This window comes from Amblyomma mixtum, chromosome 1 (genome assembly GCF_055824585.1).
Source record: "Amblyomma mixtum isolate Tamu chromosome 1, ASM5582458v1, whole genome shotgun sequence".
NCBI lineage: Eukaryota > Metazoa > Arthropoda > Arachnida > Ixodida > Ixodidae > Amblyomma > Amblyomma mixtum.
Window position 1 is genome coordinate 277,817,191 of NC_143012.1, and position 22,799 is coordinate 277,839,989.

General features: G+C 45.7%; 2 protein-coding genes across 4 annotated transcripts in view; one reads left to right on the plus strand and one right to left on the minus strand.

The window, feature by feature from the left end:
* The window catches only part of vtd (RAD21 cohesin complex component verthandi), a 34,067-nt gene extending 22,228 nt beyond the window's left edge, over positions 1-11,839 (plus strand). For both annotated transcript variants that reach the window (XM_089566103.1, XM_089566104.1), the window contains exons 10-12: positions 2,644-2,943; positions 4,842-4,997; positions 6,231-11,839. In XM_089566103.1, the coding sequence (XP_089422229.1) occupies positions 2,644-2,943; positions 4,842-4,997; positions 6,231-6,356 (582 nt within the window). In that variant the 3' untranslated portion in view covers positions 6,357-11,839. The remainder of the gene's footprint in view (positions 1-2,643; positions 2,944-4,841; positions 4,998-6,230) is intronic.
* Positions 11,840-12,645: 806 nt separating this feature from the next.
* Positions 12,646-22,799, minus strand: LOC149371823 (pyrroline-5-carboxylate reductase 3-like). 2 transcript variants are annotated; one of them, XM_089566108.1, is made up of 6 exons: positions 22,601-22,799; positions 22,444-22,505; positions 19,015-19,194; positions 18,603-18,815; positions 16,328-16,420; positions 12,646-14,143 (listed from the first exon to the last, which is right to left on the minus strand). In XM_089566108.1, the coding sequence occupies exons 1-6, from the start codon at positions 22,698-22,700 to the stop codon at positions 13,937-13,939; spliced, it is 855 nt and encodes a 284-aa protein (XP_089422234.1). In that variant the 5' UTR covers positions 22,701-22,799; the 3' UTR covers positions 12,646-13,936. The 2 variants fall into 2 exon arrangements, with proteins under 2 accessions (XP_089422234.1, XP_089422235.1); XM_089566109.1 differs by having other exon boundaries at positions 19,015-19,208; positions 22,601-22,761.

Consider the following 22,799-nt stretch of genomic DNA (forward strand, 5'->3'; position numbering starts at 1 on the left):
CGACTGTGCCACTTGAGTGCAAGTCTACATGTGCACTCTGTTGTTCTACCGACAAATGCATGTTGCCTTGTGCATTAAAAGGACACTAAAAGGACATGCAGTAGAAAGGGCGTGCAGTAGAAACGCTAAGCTTTCCGTGCACCTGAAGCGGAATACTGCCATTAAAGGGACACTGAGGAGAAATTGAAGCTGGCTTGTATCGACAGAATACCAGCTCCTGATTACAAAAACGCCACTCATACTGACAACAAAGCTCTTGTAACGTAGAAAAGAGCAAGAACCAAAATACAGGTATCGCCGCCACAGGCCAAACTCGCAAGTACAAGCGTGATGACGTCATAGGACAAAACATTGTTGCTAGAACCAATGGTTCTAGAAACACTAGAACATGAGAAGCCACGAAGCACTGAGGCGCAGCCAATGCATGCGCAAATCTCCTTGACGTCGCCAGATGGCGCCACGTATCCGGCAGCTACGCGCGTGCCTGCAGCATCGGGACCAATCAGCGCCTGCTCTCCGGCAGTAGGCGGGCTCCCGGTATTCCGCTAGCGGTAACAAGGTACACGGTATGCTAAAGATGTCTATTTGCTAGAACTACGTTGACGACTTCGAGAACGGGATCCATCATAACGCTGGCAAAACGCCGGTGCAAACGTAAACGAAGCGACGGTAGCGAAGGCCGCAATAGCCGATAGATGCCTTCAACGTGCTGCCGGCGGTAGCTTTCTTTTCGGCTGCTGCCAGGCCGCACTGCTGGCCGTCAGAAATCACGGAGTCTGCGTTACGTCATGTGCACGTCATGTTTCTCGTCACTTAGTCCTGTGTCGTCATAGGAGAATCCCAAGTTTGAATCAGAGCGGCGGGAAAAACTTTGTCAACTTCGAATCCAAATTTCTTTGAAATAAATGCTTCTTTCGCTGCCGGCCAAGTGGCAACAAAGCCATGAGATGCCAAACTGTCGGATTTTGCTCTAAAAAAAATATCGATAGAGCTCTCCTCACTGTCCCTTTAACCCTTTGAGGGTCGAATTATTTTGAAGAAAACTTTCCCAGGTGGTCAAATTACTTTATTGCGGATCTTGAATCTACAAAATGTATATAATCGAGAATAAATAGTAAAAAAAAATTAGGAACAGTACTTTGGTGACAGCATCACTCACAACTGGAAAATGTTCAATAGAATAGAATAGCAACGGTGATAAGCTAGCTAAGAGCAGCACCAATAAAGATAGAAATCAACTTTTGCCGCCTCTGCAAAACAGTGCCCACAAAGAGAAAACACGTTTCGCGCAACTCTGTTGCGATCCCGCGGCGGAATCGAAACCGCGTAGGCGCGTTGCCACAGAGGGCGAGAATACCTCACGAGCAACGGTGATAAGCAAGCTAAGAGCAGCGCCAGTAAAGATAGAAATCAACTTCGGCAGTCCCTGCAAGATAGTGCTGACAAAAAGAAAACTCAAATTTCGCGCGACTCCGTTGCGATCACGCGGCGAAACCAAAAACTACAAAAGGGGTGTTGCCGCAGTCTGTGCCGCCGCGCTAAAGCTAGACATAAGTTCTGCTTATCTCCGTAAGAAGGCAGCACAAAATTCAAACACTTCTTGTAAGTCCTAAGAGGTGGCAGCACCCCCCAGTGAGCACGCATTGTTCTTTTGGCGCAAAATTTCAAACGGAAGATCGAAACCGTACCCGTACGGCAAAGACCTTGCGGGACAGAAAACTGCCGCCGTACATATACGGCAAAAACCTTCAAAGGGTTAACATGCGTTGTGTGTTCAGCATGAAGTTGTGTGTTCGTTTTTCATGCTTCATGCTAAATAAACAAGCTTTCAAACTTTCATTTGCGGCGCTGCGAACGTTTAAGGAGTCTGCCGAACATTGAGAAAACGAAACCAGGCCTTTCGATGCATTCAAGTTGCGTGCATTCTCTCGTATTTCCTTGGGACGATGCGTGGAATCGGCGCTCGGTACGCAAGTGCACTGTCTCTGGCGAGGAGTTTGACTGCTCTGCCGCTGCTCCGATATGTGTTGATCGATATTTGTGGCTTGGAGCTTCTGTTGTTCAACCAATGCGGCATTCTAACTTTTTTTGTTCGTTTCCTGAAGTCTGCGGGGCCGACCAGCATGACCCATCAACTAGTGTGCGAGTAAATACGGCATAGTGTGCTTTTGTATGGGCTTAATATTCGATTATAATGCAAGAGGTGTCTTCTCACTTCAATTTTCATTAAAAAAAAAAACTGGTGTTACATTTGAGTAGATATGGTAAGTGCGAGCCTCCTTTTGCAACATGCTGGCCAGAGGCTACTCTACACTGCTCTATTCACTTCAAAACTGTGGCAACCTGTTCTTTTCGGCAAGGGCATCATGAGTTTGAATTAATTGGCAGGCAGATTTTAAAATCTGATTTGCTTGGTCATAGTTGCATCTTTTGCTGTTGTACAAATGTCAGCATGGCCAGAAAGAGCCAAAGAATCTGCGTTTACTGAGCACACTAATTGGATGGAGCTGTTTCCAGTGTCCATTTGATGGAAGCCATGAACCAGCTAGCCCAGAAAGAAGCTCAGCATGTGCGCGTGTGTGTGTTTGTGTGTGTGTTGCCTGTGCACTTTGCCTGAGTTGTGCGAATGCGCTGGTATCTCAGATGCAGCCACCGCAGGAGGAGACGTCGAGCATGGAGCCCATGGCACCACCGTCTGAGTTTGACGCCCTGGTAGCCTCGGGTCCTGCTCTGCATGGCTTCGGGGCACCCATGGAGGCCTCTGCTGCGTCCGAACAGCACCAGCAACAGCTTCCTGAAGCTGAGACACAGCCCGAGCTGGAGCCACATCCGTTGACCGAAGAGGAGCGGCAGGAGCAGCGGGAGTTGGCTGCCCAGCAGGACCAGTTGGCTCAGCTGGACGATGACGATGAGGACTATGGGCCTCCCGCGTCTGTTGGACCAGTGAGTGTTGCATTCCAGTTGCACGCACGTCTTTGAACCCGAGAACAGCTGCAAAGGAAACGCTACAGTCGCAAACAACCAGCACACCTTGCTGTGGGCGTCTTACAGCGGCATTTCTAAATGTGTGTTACCAGCCGTCGATTTGAACTTGCAGTCATGTCATGCTCTGCTGTGCAGATGTACATACTGCGGTTGTAACAGCAATGGCACTTCATTTTAACGGAGGCAGGCAGCCCCAGTTGAATGTTGGCTGTTCTTTCTACTGTTTCTCCGTCCACATTGCTTTGCTGGCTGGCTTATACAATCAAAGCCATTTATCAGTCGCGGCACCCTCAGCTTTACCCTATGTTATAGGGCAGGGGTTCTCAAACTTTTTTGCTTGGAGGAACCCCAAAAGCCTTCAATAAGTTCCAGGGAACCCCCCCCCTCCTGCTTTCACTTACCAGCAATGTTGTCGAGTGCATTTTTGCAAAGGGAAAGTTGCAGAGGTTAAATGTTTATTGCACAGATTAATACAAATACTAATGTGATGGGTGGTACTGCTTCCCTTTTAAGAGCAAGTCAAAGCGTGGCTCAGTAGCACTCAGAGCCAGTCTCATATCAGCTGCCGGGTCAGGGCCGGTGAGGGTTCTCGCGGAACACAAGAAGACAGCCCGCGGAACCCAGTTTGAGAACCCCTGTTCTAGGGTAAAATAAACCGCTTACAGCAATGCTGTAGTAGAATATTATAGTGATAGTGTATCCGGCTGCCACCGCTTATCAGCAGTCGCTATCAGCAGCTGCTGATTGCGGCCATTTGCGCACGGTGACCACGCACTCTGAGAGACGGGGCCTGCCAAGGGTGCTTGCATGTTGTGGCATCGCAAGGAGGAGAAATGACGAATGCATGCAAACCCCTGTGCAAAAGTCCCACGCAGAGAAGAAATTAGGGAGCCTTGGCGGAGCAGTCCATTATTAATGTTGCGCTGCTTGCAGAAAACGCGCTGACACGTTTTTTTTTTTTTTGTACTCTGTGCGACAGCTGGCAGAGATTTTGCGTGTTGTCCCATCTTCCCCTGTTCTTCGCTAACTTGGCCATGTATACCACTTCGTGGATTGCACGTGTCCTGATAGAGCAGGTGTCACCGTGTCATGGGAGCTGCTGCGTCACTGTAGTAGTCATGCGTGCCATGCGTACTCTCAGTCAGTCTCTGTGGTGCACGCGCATTACCAGTGCGGATTGTCTCTTGTCAGACTGTCACTGTTCTCTCGGTTCTGCGAGCTTCTTTGGTGTCTCTCAAGAATTGCTTCAGGAAAGCAGGCTTGATGCCAATGATGTGTAGGCTTGCGAAGCTCCCGCCGATGTAGTCATGACAGTGCTTTGGTCATTGGTGAACAGTGATGATCCTGGCACGTCGAGTCTTTGCACGCTGCCGATGCAGTCATGACGAATGAAGCCCTCACGGACGAGGCGATCATTGCAGCTGTCAACGGCGCGGACAACAACGAGCAGGAACCTATGCAAGTTGTGGTGTATAATAAAAGCTTGTTAATTCGACCTAGATTAATTTGGGAACCCAGGTAATTTGAACTGCCCACCCTGTCCTGGCCGACGCTCATATAAGACTTTGACGATGTACGCTGGCTTTGAACGCTACGGATCTCGCACCGTTTAATTTGAATGGGCTCTCAAATGGAGGCTGTGTCCAGGTATGACTGGCGCGGTGAGCGATCATCCGAACAGCCGTGCTCAAACCTGTTCACTTTAGTTTTTATTACAATAACTCATATTCCATCTGAGTAAATATAGTTACTAACGTGCTGAAAAGTGTGTGTGCTTCATTGCTGGCCAGATTTGCTTCTTGGTGAGTGTCAGTGTGAAAATGCTCACGTGCAGTGCTCCCTTCCCTGTGTTGCAGGCCGAGGAGCAGCTGGCCGACGAGACATATGAGCAGTTTGAAGAGCGGATACTGAACAAACGAACAGTGCACATGCTGCACATGATCCGAACGCCACTTGAGGCAGGGCGTCAAGTACGGTTCAGTGATGTGGCGCGGGGCAGCAATCGCAAACAGGTTCGTGCCATCTCCATCGCACTCTGTCTATGCATGTTGTACTATTCGTCTATTTCAACTGATACTGAATGTTTTACCTGGCTGTTGGTTCGGGCTAGCTGTTTCTTTATTACCATAGGTAACAGCATGCTAGAGACAGAGAGGCATGTCAAGCTTTGACTTCCATTTGAGTCTTAATTATGAAGTTGTGGCTGTTATATGTCTGGCATGTTAATTGCACTGCAGGAGAAATGTGACACAAGGCAGTGGGGTAAGAGTTTGCTAGTAGTGAACCATGCACGTTCACACAGATTAGTAGTTCATTTGGAAGTTGCTGCCAGTCTCGACCCATTTCCAAGTCCGTTTCTCTAGTGTGCTGCTGCCCATAGTTGTGTCAGTTGTTCAATCTGCTCTTTTACCTTTCACTTATAGCACCACCGCATGTGCTTGTCTTGTCGACGAAGAGGTTGATGCATTGCCAAGAGGATGTCTGGCTGCCTTGCAGAGATGACGCATTCATTAGTGCTATCAACATCAGGAGGTTGAGAGTTCGTTGCGCCTGATTCACCAACTTTGGAAATTCGTCTGCATGTATGCATGGCGGCATAACTTTTAGTGAGGAGCATTAGCCAACTGACAAGCCTGTCAGCTCTGCAGGGCAGTCATGAATGTTCTCTTTGTCAGCATCTTGGTCGTCGAGACCCTGGCACTTGTTGCAGTGCTGCCCATCTTTTACATAAAAAAAATGTGCCTTTTGCGCGCTCGTAATAAACCCTCGCTAGCTCGAAGAATATTTTGTGTGGACCTCTTGAAAACCGGGCGTGTTAAGCCCTTGCACAGTAACGGTGGTAGCAGCTGCCATATACTTTGTCCTGACTCAGAGGTGGCCTGTAGGTAAGGCTCTTCCACTCGAGCATTTATTTCGTGGTTGTCTTTCTCGTCCTCTGCATTTGTAACCTGGGTCATGCCTTGCCCAGGCCTTGATTTGCATATTGGTAGATCCCATTCAGGCACTGATTTTGGAAAAACAGGACCACCTGCAATAAATACGGTGAGGTACAATAGCTTATGCGGAGTAAATTAGCAGTTTTGTATGTAGTGTAACCGGTACCACATCACCATAGTAGTAGCATTTGGTTGGTCACATAGCAGTTGGCTGCTTTTGCAAAATCTTGTGTTACACAGCACATTTCCAGCGCATTAAATTAAGGCTGTGTTTGGGGCTGCCACGCCCACCTGTGGTTGTCTGTGCAGGTTGCACAGAAGTTCTACACCTTCCTCGTGCTGAAGAAGCAGCAGGCCGTCGAGCTGCAGCAAGAGGCTCCCTTTGCCGAGCTGTTCATTGAGCGGGGACCCAAGTTTGAGCAGTCATTGCTCTAACCACCACCACTTCCCACCATCACCTTCCCACTCACCCCTTCACCACCACCACCAGAACACCCCCCCCCCCCCCCCCCCTTCCCCCTCCCTTGTCATTGCCACCACTGTTGTGTCACTGCCGTTGTACCCCATTACGGAGAGCACGCACGGCCTTGTACACACACCTCAGCACGCGTACAACCCCTTGCCCTCCCCATTCTCCTTGCGGTGTCATGCTGTGAAGACAACACCATCTCACCTTCCACCACCGTCATGTGCGCGAGAAATGCCAGTGCACCCCGATGTGGACTCTTCTTCCTCCTCCGCCGTCTCTCGAGCCCCCTCGGGGAGTGAAAAAAATGCACCTCGTTCGTCGCGCACAGGTCTGCTGCAAGTGTCCTACTGCTGCTGGAGCGCGCGTCAGCTTTAGACCGAGAACTCTCGACTGGCTCTCTTTTTCTTTTGTCTGCAACCAACGACAAAGAAGGAGGCTGTCGTCATTATCGTTGGCAGGTGTGAAAGCACGCGCGACATGCAACCCTGGCGGGTGAAGCGGTGAAAAAAGCGAAATTTGGAGGATGCAGCATGTTGACCTTTTTATTCTCCCGTTGTTTGCTTCTGGTAGATGTTTCTTCTTCTTTTCCCCCTGCGCGACTCGCGCTGCTTGTTGTGTGAGTGGGAGAAAAAAAAAAAACTCGAACCTGTGTGATGATGACAGTATGCTGTGTTGAATGCAAAACTCATCTGTGCTGCATGAGATTATTAGGCGTGGCCCACTGGTTCTGTTGAGGAGAAATTCGCTGCTGACTAGCCTCTAGATAGTGCTCTTGTGATACCCGTACTCTTGAGATACGGTTGGCTTTGCCTGCCATGCCTGCTACCCTTCCTGCCTGCTTCCCCCAGTCATTGTGCATGCTTCATCCGCTGGTAAGGTGCTCGCTCTGTTCTGCAATGTTCTCAGTCTCGAGGGTGAGGCAAGTGGTCTTAAGTTTACTGTAGCCTCTCTTGTCGCAAATGCTTCATGCTGGCATTGAAGGATCATTAGGTATAAGAAGCAGTGGAAGAAAGCGGTGTTATGATTATTTTCCGGGACTGCATGCCGCACGGCTTTCACATGCCTTTCATGCAGTGGACTTATGCAGCATTCTGGCACCTGCGGCAGGCAAAAAAAATATATAACACTCACACACACAAGAATGTGGGGCCATGTTAAGCATGTCATTCTGTTCCATCCAAAAACGTTTGTTTCCCCCCCTCCTCCACCTTGCCTGGTTCACTGTCTCCTGGACACATCCACTGAATCATCGCTCTTTCTAAGCCCTTGCAGTTTGCTGTAAATAGCTTGCCGATTTTTAGTTTGTGGGCAAATGTTTTTTAGAGAGAGCACTTTATAGCCAGAGGTGGGTGTTAATCGTTCTGCATCATTACATGCTTTTTTCATTTTCGTGCATTGTACGAACTTCACTATCTCCGAATATCTCTTGTCCTCAGTCTATGCTTTTTGGATTGTCTTAGAGTGATGGATCTCCCACTTTGGTCAGCTAGCCTGAGTTGTCTTTGACACTGTAGTGCATTAGGTCTAAAACATTGGGGAATAAAGGTGCAGGTCTAGAGTTGTACATGGGTACTTCACTATCCTTATGTCACGACAAATTTTTTTTTTGAAGTAACGTCCTTTCCTGGCTCGATTCTTTTTGACTTCCTTTGAACTCTGCCTTTGCAAAATTTGTAAATTCTTTTTCTTTCTTGCTTGTGAGATGGCTCTCATGTGGTGATTTGGAAATCGTGGATTTTTTTTTGTTGTGCTTGGGAAATCATATTATTTGCTTGTGAACAGCTCTCTCACAGCTAAAGCTGTGCAAATCAAAATGGGAATGCTATTGCAATGGAAAGTAAGGTCGTGCTTCGAGTGCTTTACGATGGCAACACAGCAAGCAACTATCTGGTCTAGTCGTGTGTGCTCCTCTTGGTTTGTACAATAATGCTGCTCTGTATTTTTTATTTTTATGTGACAGGTTTTGGTGTTGATCATTATGTATGGTGGCCACATCAGCTCTCCCCTTACTGTATTTCGCATTTTTTTCTTCATAACTTTTTGTATGAGACTATGCAAGCTGAGTGTAAACTACATTGTGTCCATTATGACTTTAGTAGCATCTCTTTTGGGGACTAGGAGGGTCTGGCATTGCTTTAAAACTTCAGGAGATTGTGCAAGGTTAAAAAGACTACCATTATCACCTGACGAGTGGAAACCAAAAATGAGGAGGTATCTGTGGAAGGGTTCTGCCGTGCTTTTCACGGGTCTGCATTGTCTGAAAGTTCGTGTCGGCTCTTCCCTTTCTTTTTTTTTTGGCTTGCTTTGTATTACTTTATGGCCATGATTTTTTTTATCTGTACATGTTGTACATTGCAAACATCTTGTGTGTGTGCATGTGTTTATTTGCACAGGTTGCTAGCAGGTTTATAACCCTACCTGCATGATGCTTCACTTAAAAAACTTGCCAGAATGAAAAGTAAACCGTGGATGCCGTCAGATGCTTGAAAGTGTGTGCAGGAGGAGTTGCTGTGAGGTCCGAGAGGCATGGTTGACTTTGCTGTAACAGTTTTCTTGCCCTTTTTGTGGATTTCAGCCTTGTAGCTGAAAGGCGCATTTTGTTGGCGATACTTTGGAACTTCTGTTTGCTGAAGACGAAAGGGATAAATGTCATCAGCCTGACTGCAGACAGAAGAGAGCTGAGCGATTTTTGTTGAAGATGAAAATTGTTGAACTTGTCTTATACTATGCTGCTGGCATGTTGGTCATGTAGGCTGAATTGCATAGTTAAGGTTTTGCGAAGCGTGTACTTTGACTGAGATAGTGTGCCAGTACAGCTATGTTACTAAGAACATACACACAGTACATAAATTATTGCGGACTCTGAAGTGTAGGTGTTGAAACAATTCCTCATGCACGCTGGTTTATGCGAAGAATCGTCTCATTGTGTCAATTTGCTGCTGATTTGCTTGTACACACTTTGTGATCGCTTCCACTTTGCCACTGTTGTACCATCATGAGTCCTTGGTGCTTCTGCTGCGACGATATGGATTTTGACTTTTTTCCCTTGTGCATTCTCTCACATATAATCGCTGTCATGGTTTTACCGTCAAAGAAAGCTGCTTGTTCCTGGCTTGTTGAATGTCTACGGCTGCGTCTTTGGCCACAAGGAGCACACCTTTGCGGTTGACCTGCTGTAATCTGTTTGTGGGTGCAGTTACAAGTGGCGGATGTGGGGACCTTGTGAGTGCTTGCCTGGTTTTTCTTGAGCAGCATACCTCAACATGGCACATGGCAATTCAGCATTCCGGCGTTATCATGATTTGCACAGTGGCACATGGCATTGTGGTGGAAAAATAGCTGCTTTGTTTCTTTGATTGAGGTTTTTGTGAGCATTGTGAACTGTGCCTAGGCTATTGGTGCTTTTTTCGGACAAGGTTTTGTCATCTATTTTCTGATCAGTTGTATTTTGTCTTTGATATAATGGTTGGATACAGCGAGCAAGACGCACGGAAACAGGCTTATGAAGTGATTATGGAATATCGGAGGGCATTTGTAGGTCAAGCAACTAGTTAAAGGGGCTCGGCTTTCAAATTTGAATGTATGGCCGAAATTTTTCAATTTTTATTATCATTGTATTTGCTTGTATGCCTCGTTTTCTCTGGTGCCCAAAGTTTCATTGCCAAAATCCACTTGGAAGTATCCTGAAAAAATTATTTCGTGCACTGCAATGGCTCTGCATATCGGGGAACTGCTAAAAAAATTGGAATTTTTCTTCATTCCTGGTTCTGACTAGGTGCTTACTTTGTGTAGCAGATTTTTTCATGCCTGTTCTGTCTATTTTGGCCGTTTGTTACACTCACAGAACTCCACTCTGTGGGATGGCATTCAGTTTTTAGTGTGGAGATCTTGTTTACAGTTTATACATGTGCACACAAAAAAAATGTCACGGAAAGAGAAATTAAGAATATCACCAAGCGTAGCATTCAGGAATACAGTGAATGTTGAGCCAGCCTTATACCGTAACTTGTCTAGTCTGCAGGCATTTCACAAGGTGTAAAAAAAAAAAGGTAACCAGATATAATGCTGAAATTTTGTCCACTTAACCTTGAAAGCATTGCTAACATGCAGAAAAAGTTTTATCAGAGCCCATTAAAAAATAAAGTTGGTGTTGAAAGCTGCGTGCCCCCTTAAGAGTGGTGTGCGAAGGACCTGACTCAAAAGTTCTGTTGTCACACATCGTTAAGAGATTTAATGACTTATTTCTCTTTTTTCTTTCAGGTGTGTTCAGATAATGCGCGAGAGGGTGCCTGCTGGATTTTGGAATTGGGAATGTATATGATTTGCCAGTGATGTAGAGATGACATTTATCTTTGTTTTTGTGTGCAACGGACATGTTAAACGAAAAGATTGCCGATTCCATAGTCGAGGCTTCTAAGCTATAGCTTCTCTGCTGATGGCGTGTTGAGTGTGTACTACTGTGTATCATTGAAGGCACATTCATCAGTACATGGCACATACCTCGTTAGCTACGCTGCAGGTCATTAAAGGTTCAGTGTTATGTCAAGGGCAAAAGGTACCGAAAAGAATTTTCCAGTTAGATCTCTGTCTCCGGATTAGTAAAATGCTTGGCAACTGGTGCTTTGCACAGTGCCAGAAGTGTTGGGAAATCATCTTGAAGCTTGTGGCTATTACACCGAGAGATGTTGCTGGTGCAACATGGTGCAGGGCCTCACGTGATGCGTCACTGTGTCGTTTTGTGTGGACACTGCAGTTGTGAACTGTTGTGGAGTTCTTGCAAGAGTTGCTTTTCTGCTGTGCTACTTTTTCCGAGCATTCTGTTGTGTTGTTCTTGGTAACTTCTTTTGGGGAGGAAGTGTGTTTGCTGCTCATATTGGTGTTCCTCTTGTATGTGCAAACATGCGTTAATCAGGACTGCCTAGTGTGCAGATCTTGAGGTTGAGGCCCCGAAGTGTGAGGATGTCTCATTGTGGTGTGTTCGGGAGAGCGGGCAACAGTCGTTACGCCCTCTGTCACTCATTTTTGGGCAGTGTGTTTTCAGCTGCCGATTGTACATTTCAAGCAAGTGGGCTTTTGCGAGCGCCCACAAACGAAAGCAGAATCAATCCAGTGTAAATAGTTCATAAAGCACTCGCGTGTATTATTAAAAAAGGGTTTGGTCATGGCACAACGCGATTGTTAGCCTACCCTGCTGTTGCTACAAGTCTGCCTGTAACAAATTTCTATTTCGATGGGTGCAAGAGGCGGCTTTTCATTCACAATGCCCACTCTTGGCCGAGGCTTGTACGTTGCCACACAAAGTACATGCGCTTTTTTTTTTTGTTGAAGCATAGTTGTGCTATCAACTCAAGTAAAGATATCTTTATGTTCAGCATCTTTAAAAGCAGTTGAGTTGACTTGCTTTTTTTTGTATGAAATAAAGAAATATATTGTGAATATGCCATCAACACTCTTGTTTAAGTTGTGCTTTATTTGCATGGCTCTGTTTAGCTAGCTTTGATAACCATTATTTAAAAAAACCTGTAATGATTTCAGAAAAGGCTGTTTGGAGATGCATGGATTTGGTTCAGGAGGTCTTTGTAGGCATTTGATTTAAGCACCTTTCCAAAAGTTTGTTTTAAACTCTTGAAGATGGCAGCTCCTGGCTGATCAGAGTGATGCACCCTTTGTCCAGCTGACGGGCAAGATTAAATTTAAGCTTTCCTAGCACCTTACTCTCCTGTCAAAACAAAATAAAGAATAGAAACAAGCTCAGCTATAAAAAACTGTGCTGAACTAGTGGCTGAAACAATGGTGCACGCTCACAAGTAATTGGTTCTAGCTGGTGGCGAATTGTTGCAGTCGCGCGGTTTTACTTTTAGTCCGTTTCTCACGCAGAAGTTGACAACAGTGTTGCTCAGATATACCCAGTGCCCTGTTACATTCCTGGGTATTGATCAATGGACCAAAGTATGAGTTTAGGCATTCTGCTTTGGGAACACTGGATGAATGGTCACATAAAAGCTGTTACTTTTAAAATGCTAATCCCAAAGCCCAAGAGCTTCACCAGTGTGAATCCTGTGCCGACTACGAACCTGGAAGCAAACTGTGTTAGTGTGCAGTGGTGCTATGAGTTCAGATTGAAGATACAGACAGCTAGCATGAAAGTGACGCAAACAAAGCACATCAACAATTGAATCTGCCACAGACATGCAGTTCACAAAAGTGCACAGAGTTCGTGCGGATCAGTGAGATTAAGCAAAAGGGTTTCAGATGTCAGGAAAGAAAAGCTCTTTATTTGTGCTCTACAAAACAAGCAGAGTGGTACTCAAATGTGGTGGACAAGTTGCTGGACTGCCAGTGAAAGTTCTGCCACATTACATAACGTTAAAAAGATTGCTTAGTGTTGGATGGAAGGTAGGGGAGTTAGGCTTAAGGGGCATTCAGTCAACCCACACTGGAATTGAAAATGTACCATGGGAAGTCTTCAAGAAGCGCTTGTTTCAGTTTACCATCACAATACTTGCTCTCTAGACATTTGCAGTGACTAACACTGCACCTTGTACAAAGTCGCCCGTAGAAAATTGCTGCACACTATTACACTTATCACAATAATATTGGCAGGCACAGCATAAGCTGCACCTGGCAATAGTGCTTAAGAAAAAATTAACGCATTAGAATCACACTAAATATCGCACTAAACATATCACCATAATAAGACCTGCTGCACAGTCATGCACATTATATTTACGTTTGACCATGGCTATTTTCGCTAGGCAATATGCCCTAGCAAGGCATCTGGTCCAATCTCGGTCTGTGATGATGACTGTGACCAATATCCACAGTGAACAGTACTTTGCACCATTGGCACAATACAAGCATTGGCATGATGCTTGTGCAGCTCACCCAAGAATCATGTAATGGGTCAATTACATGCTTGTAATACTAAAACCGAAAATTGATTCAGCGTGACACAATGTAGATGTCAGCAAACAAGAACAGCTTGAAGAGTGCACACAAAATCCCTCCTGCACTAGCAGAATACTTGTGTGTACTGCTGATGAACTCCCAAGTGCTCTTGCTGATTAAAAAAAAAGTGTACTGTATATAGTACTGCGCACTTTGCGGCTTCTGTGGGAATGATTCATAACTCAAGCCCAAGAGTTTTAGCCCAAGATCAGAGTCCATGTGGCAGCTTACAACTATGCTTGAATGCTTCACACAGCATGGCACATGCAACTGGCAAGGCAAGAACTGAAATCAGGAATGAGCGTTACGCAAATTAAAAAAGTGAAAGCTGCATCTGCAAAAACGTTAACAATATAATTAAACTCATCGCTTTCAATACACACATTCAACACAATACACGGGCTCCCAGTACTACTTCAAATCTATTACAGCACAAAAAGCATCTAGAAAAGTATTGCGTCCTTATTTGTACCGTCGGCAATAGCAAAGCAATGAGTTTCGAGAGCCACAAAAGCAATCGAAGCAGTCTAGAATATCCTTGTGACAACGCTTGGCTGCACTTGAAAGGAACTTGGCACTGCGTGTGGGCACATCTAAGTCAGTTACTAGGGCACTTGCTCTCAATTTTGTGCCCCAGTTCCTGGGCACGACGCGTAGCGGCCTCGACAGCCTCGGCGAAGGCGGCACGAACGCAGCGGCTTTCGAGTGCTGAGAGCCCGTACGCTGTGGTGCCGCCTGGAGAACACACATTGTCCTTGAGTTCCTCCGGGTGATAGCCGCTGTCCAGGGCCATCTTGCCAGCACCCTGCAAGGTGGCATCCAAGATCGCGGCAGAAACATAGCTCAGGCAAAATGCCATCACGTGGTGTCTATGATGTATCCACCCAACGGTGACAACAAGAAACTGATTAGTCTGCACATAGAGTTGTATAAGGCGCCTGTGTTGATGAAAATTACAGTTGATCTCATGCACTGGCAGCACTGCCGCGGTGGCTGAGTGGTTATGAGACTCGGCTGCTGACCCAAACGAAGCGGGTTCAATCCTGGCCGCGGCGGTCAAATTTTGATGGAGATGAAATTCTAGAGGCCCGTGTACTGTCCAATGTCAGTGCATGTTAAAGAACTCCATGTGGCTGAAATTTCCGGAGCCCTTCACTAATGTATCCCACATAGCTTGAGTCACTTTGGGATGTTAATCCCCAATAAGCCATTAAACAAACCACCATGCATTGGCAGAAGCAGAACTAGGTATGGACATGTTTTAGTTACGCAAACAGCTGCATCATGCCACTGCCTTTCTTGTGAATCTGTGCAGGCATCTGTTCTTGTTCTTTTATGTGCATTTTATGGCAGAGTTCTTGAGAACATATGCTGGCAACGGCAGGCTCATGTACAAGTCAGCAGTACGCTGGACTTAGGAATGAAAGGTAAATACAGTCTAGCCCGGTTATAACGAAGTCGGCGGGAATCGGAAATCACTTCGCTATATCCGCTATTTCGTAATATGCGGACTACGAAAAAAAAATGCAAACATCGGCATACCGATTTATTGCCACTGAAAGAAGTCGTCCAGCGTCCCCTGAACACATTTCGTGAGTGCGGACTTCAGGATTGCGGCTTCCATACCATTCAACTGCGAACCAAAGATCTGGTCGAACCCCGGACTCCCGAGATGCATCCGTAGCGTGTCAACAGCTGTGATGGCCACTGCAGAGGTGACCGGCTTAGGGGCACAACTAGCATATTCGCTGTCGGAGGCGCTCTCTGCCAAGGTCTCTTCCATGACACTCCCGGCAACTTCTTCAGTCGTCAAGTCCTCGGTGGCAACAAGGTCTTCGTCGGCGAAAACGAAGTCCATGTGGCTTAGACCCGCAGGCACAAGGTTCAAGTGGCTAGCAGAATCCCAAAGCTGCTCCAAGCAGGCCGTCGCGGCGGCAGCATCAGCGGTTGCAGCGACGTCAATCGCGGTAGCTTCGTCCCCGCAGGAGAGCAGACGACGCCACGAAAGGACGCCGTGAGCCGAATTTTGCTCTTATTTTCGCGGAAAAAATCGCCTCAAGGACGCAAAGACGTGTTGATTGGCAGATTATTTTTCGGTTGGTATTAAATCTCTTCGTTATATCCGCTGACGCGCTCTTATTTACTTCGTTAAAAACCGGACCCAAAATGTATTGAAAATGCAAAAATGGGAATGGGAAATTGAAATCCCTTCGTTATAACCGCTATTTCGCTATAAGTGGCTTCGTTATAAATGGGCTAGACTGTATACGCTTATTTAAATTCCTGGCTTGACCGATGGTGCGTCTTCTCTCCTTCATTCCAGATGACTAGGATAGAAACAAAGGCCTTAAATTTAAGAAAGAAAATCCTGTGGCTCACAGCCACGCACTGCAAATACTAGGATTAATTGCGGTAACCATAGTACTAGTAACCACATATAAGTGTTTTTTTTTTTTAACTGAAGACCTCTGCAAAATGTGGGAGGCAAATCCCAATTTCTGCACAAACGTGATGAATATGAACTGTCCAGATTTTTAAAGATCATGAAATATGCACTTTACTGTCGAGGTAATGCACATGTAATCAGTAAAGATACAATTGCCAAAGATTAATCATCAATAAGATGCTACTGCCACACCCTTTACGAGACCTGCACATTTGTTGCATCTCTTGCAGTCATGATGAGGACGGAGGAAATGTTGTTACACCCCTTCCAGACCTGCATGGCAACTCTTTCATAATAATATGAAGATAAAGTTGACAGCAACGGAGCTGCATTTTTTTCTGCTGCCTGAAAAGGGATGTTGACATCGTTTTCTTTCTATTCTTGTTGCACAAGCCCTCACTGCCACCATGGTTACAATGCACACGGCGTGCTATGCAGCCACGATGGTCAACAGAAATGGTCACCACCATAACACAGATTCATTATGAGAAACCATATGTGTGGGCATGGGAAGAGGACGGCAGGCTCTAAACGAGTGCTCACCATGATTGTCTGTGCAGCAAATTTCAAAGCCAGCTGCCTGGGCATTCCCATCTTTACTGCCCCGTCCGCCATGCCCTGGATTACCAAGCACACCTGTACATGTCAAGCAAAAGATGCAATGTTAATTTGGCACACATTAGTTTCGAAAATTTCAGCCAGCTATACTAGCACATATGCTGCAAGGCACGAGCACTTCCCTGTGGCCTTAGACACTATAGGCAACACTTTTTGATGCGCTGGTTGCTTCCCGACTGCAAACAAGATCTATGTGTACTAGATGAAAACAGAGGAGAGAACAGAAGCAACAAGACAAAGGGTGCAGCTTCCAACTCGCATGAAAAAACTTCCTGACTTGAGAGGTTATACACTGTGCAGTGAACAAATGAAAGGTGAATAACAGAGACAAACAAGTGAAAAAATAAGACAGTACATCTGGGAAGAGCCAGAAAGCAACAAACTGCGAAGGTGGAAATTTTGCAAGTGGGGTCACCTACAATAGGTTATTGGACGGGACCACTTAACGAACGGGACCATTTTGAACTTCCAGGTTTAGAAACAAAGCACTGTAAATTTCAATTAGGACCATGCAATTCGATATTTTGAATGGTTCTAATTGGGTTTTGAAGTTTGTTCCAATTGTGCCTTTAATCAGCGCACATACTATTAAGGTGCAAAAGGAAAACGAATTTGTGAGGACTGCAGGGTGGCACTGAGCCCAGTACCAACATTTTCACAGAATTGAAGCTGTGAGAATTGCATATGCTAACATGGAAATCAAGACACACAAAAGCATACATCACACTCAAGAAACACATACAATAGTCAAACTAATATCATTAGCTCATGTATGCACATCCACAGAACACACTTCTGCTCCCATATATATACCCTACTTTTATAAGACTTGGGGTAAGCGGCGCTTGCCTACTGAGCGCAGTTATTTCATATAATTTCGACCGCAGTGATTGAGCAAATGATGAATACAACTTTGTAGGTTAAGCTGCTGACAGCTCTTATTTTAAGAATCTTATTACAGTTCTGCTTTGTTTGTTGAATATGCAAATGTTCACATGGATTGTGGTTCCACTTGATGCCGAACTGTGGCAACTTGCAGTTTAGTGGTCCCCCTTTGCAAACCACTGGTAAAAACAACTTGCTTAAATGGCACGCAGGTGGGACCATTTGTAAAAACCACTTCAAAACAAGCGGGAACATTTGGAATCCTACTTCATATTTTCACCTGTGCGGAACAGGACTGACGCGAGATGGGCGAAGAGCAAGATAAAAAGCTAATACAATAAGATAGGAAGAGAAAAGGATATACAAAAGAGTAAAAGGAAGGTATTTTATCTAGGCTTACCTGGGTTGGAATCTTTTCATTAAAGCTCGAAGTTGCACCCGTCTTATTTTTTTTTGTTTTCCAAGTACAGTCGAATGTCACAACGAAACTGCTTATAATGGACATAATGAAGGAACGACAATTGCCCTTGGAAGCTCGGTCAACAGGGGCTATAACGAAGTAATCGCCGGGCCCCTTCACCTTTGTTACAACGAGGTTCAACGGTATAAAACCTTTTTAGAGTCATTGAACTCTAGTTAACTATCTCGGTGGGGTGCTATCAGTGGCAAACACTCCAAAAGCACTATGTTTTGTTAGGAAGGGTCCACAACCATGAAAAACCTCCTCAGCTGCATGGAGCTTTCATTGTGGTTGATTTACAATGTTCATAGCAGATGTGTAACACCAAGCAGCTGAATACATAGCAAGAAACCATGCTCAATCAGCTTTTCTACGCAGCTTCTTTTTCCATTGGAAAGTAGGTTGCACTGGCAAACCATGAGTGCGCCACTCCTCTCACTAGCCTTGAAGCCATCTTCCAAAGCAGGCAGGCCTTTTGTGTGAAAAGCGGAAGATGTTAAGGTTTCAATGCTCATCATGTTCGCGATGAAAATCACGGGCTAAGTGTGGCCCTGCATGCAGTTTGTGATGCCTGCATGTTCACCATAACCAAGCTTTGTCTGCAGGCATTCCTTCTATCTGAGACTCTGTGCAACAGACCTAATGCGCATTGTAATGGTCCCATTCTATTAATTCATACTCTCAATTCAACCACTCTCTTTTTTCAACATCCACTACTTAAGCAGAAAAGAATCTGTACGGCATGCAGTACTAGCAATATACTAAGAGCGCATGTGCTCAGCTGTACATCAAACCAGCCACAGGCACAGCAGCATGGGAAGTGAGGTGACACGCGTGCAGAATCCACAAGCTCACATAGGCTGGGCCTGATCCGCTGAGGCCGCAGACGGCGTCCATGATGCTCTCCGAGACCTCCTCGCAGAGGCCAATGCTGCCCAGCAGACCAGTGACCAGGGCAATGTCGTCAGCATCCACACCAGGGCCACGGCTAATGGCGCACACACCCGCACCCACCGTTACACACGTGTTGGGCATGCACCGCACCACTCGACACGGCACACGAAGCATCTGCAGAGTTCAGATGGGTGACAGTACAAGATTCCTGATTCACCTCTGAAAAACGTACTTTCAAGCCATGAATTTCTGTCCATGTTCAAAGCATTAAAAAATCATGCTAGTGTCCCCTAATACACATTTCTGTGTACGCTGCTTCTTTTCTGGACAGCCTTTCAGAGCAGCAAGAGAGCAGCCAATAAAAGATACGCACTGCAACCAGGTGGGAAATCTTGACGGCGGCTGCGACGCTGATGACAAGGTGATTGGTCGTCAGGTGTGGCTGTATCTCACCGCCCACGACGTCCATCAGGTGTGGCTTCACGCAGAGGAACACTATGCTGCATTTCTTGGGCACGTCTGCATTACGCTGCGTCGTGTTGTACCCTTCCTCCTGGGTAAAAAACACTGGCGACAATAAGGCGCACACCCCTCAGGTCTTTGCAACGCAGCAAAAGTTTAACCGTAAGTAATACACACCAACACTAGCACTATACCAGCACATGAGAACTCTGCCATATGAAACAGTCTCGGAATACGAATGCCTCTAAGTTTCCAATATAAACATGCACGCTTATCTGCTAGGGATTATGAGTTTAATTAACTGCCTTAGTTAATTAGGAGTCTGACAGCAACAATCACTCTCTCACTCTGTGTCATCCTGGTCGCATAACCTACATGCATAAGCAGCTTGTGTGTATACATAAGCTACTTCTGCATGTAGATTTCATGATCATTTGTTTTTGAAAAAATCTTGGAACCCTAATTCTGAACAAACTGTATAGCATTCTGTGCCGAGGTATGGACTATACTTCTGCCTAAAGGCACCTCTTTCAGAGAGTGCACAGCCTTTTGTAACTGTTAAAAAAAAAAAAAAAAAGACTTTGGTGTGTGTGAATTCAGTCAAATGTCCTCAATAAAAATTTACCAATACTCATAAAACCTGCGGCCCACAGCTCATACCAGGTGTCCCAGCTAAAGGTAACCTAAGTTTTAAAAAAGACGAAGTCTCCTAGCCCAGTGAAACTGAGGGCTGTTGAGAGTTGTGTAGCCTACAGTCTTCAGTATTTTTTCCGTTCTCTAAAATTAAATAATCAGAGAAGACTATTTGGCTAACCTCTTGAGTATTGCTTTCAGGAATAAAGTGTGAATTCAGAAGTTGCGATAAACAGGTGGCTGAAATTTTTGCCCCAAGGTACAATTTACGTAAAGTATATTTTTTTTACAGGCCTTAAATGATAACTACCAAAATCCAAACCTTCCATGTGATAGTGATGCTGCGTCAGCATCTCAAAGCCGATCTCAGAGAAAAACATTCACTTTTCTCTGGACCACTGTCCCCAACGGGGTTCTGTGTGAGCACTGGGCAACAGATATGTGTCAGAAGCTGTCACGTGGTTGGTGCAAACATTTCAGTGAGCCTTTTTTAAGACAGTCTTGAATTTCTGCATGCATACTTTATTCCTGAAGCCATTCATTAAAAGTTAGCTAGTTATATTTACTACTTATTAACTATGACGAACAAGAAAATACCACAGACTAGGCCATGTGACTCTCAGCAGCCTTCAGTTGGTTTCACAGGTCATGGGCACTCAGTCTTTTTTAAAAGGTTGGTTACCTTTAGCTGTGACACTTGGCGTAAGCCTGCAAGCGTTGCAGCAGCAAAAGGCTGTAATAAAGATGAAAAGAAAGCACACTGCAAAACATCAAGAGATAATTAATTTTCATGCAGAGAGGTTCCTAATAATGGTTGCACCAACGGACCCTGTCCGGGCCAGTCAGTGTGGTGGGGGACTCCATGGCCAGAGAAAACAGGTATACATTGGGTGGTAGAGTTTTGTCAAACAAGCAGCCAAACTGATCAAAGCTGTTAACGAAGACTAGACTGAGCAAGAAAAAGAAAGGAAAATAAACCTGCCCAGCCTGCACATAGCTGTTAACAGTGAACTTGCTTTATTATGCGAAAGTGCATACTTTCTTTTGCAGTCACAGCTGCATGTGGGATATTCTCAGGAGTGAAAAGCATGGCCACTGGCATCGCATACCTTAACTGACTGCAATGTTGCAATGCTATCGAGGTTGGCCTACAAGCGTGTTTTGAGGGAGTGGTGCAAACACTTCTGTCACTTCAGCCGCCGCGGTGGCTCAGCGGTTATGGTGCTCGGCTGCTGACCCAAAAGACGCGGGTTCGATCCCGGCCGCGGCGGCTAGAATTTCTTTGGAGGAGAAATTCTAGAGGCCCGTGTACTGTGCGATGTCAGTGCACGTTAAAGAACCCCAGGTGGTCGAAATTTCCGGAGCCCTCCACTACGGCGTCTCTCATAGCCTCAGTCGCTTTGGGACGTTAAACCCCATAAACCAAACCAAACTTCTGTCACTTCTCAGCATTGAGGGGTGGCAAAAAGCCTGTGAGTATTCTGTCTCACTTCTCTATCTTCGCTGTCTGCCTGCATCAGCCTGACACCATGAAATGGCAATCATGACAGCAGCAGTGGCACAGAGTGTGGAGAGTGTGGAAAGATAAATGGGCACAAGGAAAGGTGGTGGTGAGTGTAACAGCGAAAACCAGATGAGCTGTTTTCAGCAGAAGCACAGTAGTGGTAGCACTGCTTCTGAAGCAATTAAGGCTGAACAGAGCTCAACCAATTCGATGCACAGCTACGGTTTGGTCGACAGTTTGCGGAGCCAGAGTAATTGCACACTGGTTCTGAACTGCAAAATGAAGGTGCGTACTCCAAACATTTGACTGTTGCAATGCTAAACATGCACTGTAAAATGCTTCTCTTCGTTAAACCGCTCGTTTATTCGCACTGGAATTTGACGCAGAAATGGCATACGACAGTCTTAATTGCTTTTTCAATACCAAGTTTCAATGATGTACTTTATTGATTTGATCCGCATCATCTGCAGCATTGGAGACCCATAATAAGCAGCTTTCGCGTAGTGTACATTCCTTCAGCCTTCCCATAGTTTATATACACTTATATTCTACCCGAGGGGAGCAGTCAGGTTTTCGGGGGAGCAGGTGGTGCAGTTCACTGCAAGACACTGCGAACGATACGGTCTGCTGCTCGACACTGGCAGTGCAAAAGGAACTCACATTTATAGCGCATTTCAGCCATCACAGCCTTTCCTAGTTAAATCGGCTCCTCTGCACATGCTGCAGTCAAGCTAGACAAACAACTATATTCCGTATGGTAAAGCTAGCTTTGCAATATCATGCACTTAAGAATTAATAACAAAATTAAAATAAAGAAAATGGAGACACATATAGGAGGGCATTGTGGGGCCTTCGCAGAAAAAAAAAAAGCACAAGCATACACCCTTTTCTCTGGTTAACAAATAATCCCAATAACGAATTAAGTAGCTGACAATCATTCTAATTTTTACCACCATTAGTTGTCAAGCAATGCCACCGAGGAAATTCACGGATAAAGTACTCATCGAAACATAAGGCAATTTGACTGCAATCAAGGCAGGAACCGAGCTCTTTCAGCTTTGAATTTCCCGCTTCCACAACCGAGCATCAGCCAAGGTACAGCTGGTCCAAATATGCATCCAGCTGCGGATGCGACGTACGCGCAGTTAACGCAACAAACTCGATCGGCACCCTTGGCGCTCCCTTAAAACGACCGATACGAACCTTTAAAGGATCCAGATTCTTCATGGACGGAGCACTGACCCATATGTTTTTGGCCGCTACACCTGTGTCGAGATGAATGGAGAAAGTGTCAGCAGAATGCCAGTCGGTTAGGCGACTGCGCCGGTTGTCGCTGCACAACATGCATTCACTGACATACCTGCGCTCCGGATGCCTTTAATGATGCACTGGGCCATGTTCCCAGCGCCTATGAAGCCGACGTTCTCAACCTTTTTCAGCATTTTCGCATCCACCGCCATAGCAAAAGAAAAAAACTACACACGCGCAAGAGAGGGGCTACCGCTAGAAGAAACAGAAACTAGGAGCGAGGCATCGTCAGCGTCGCGAGCATGGCGTGC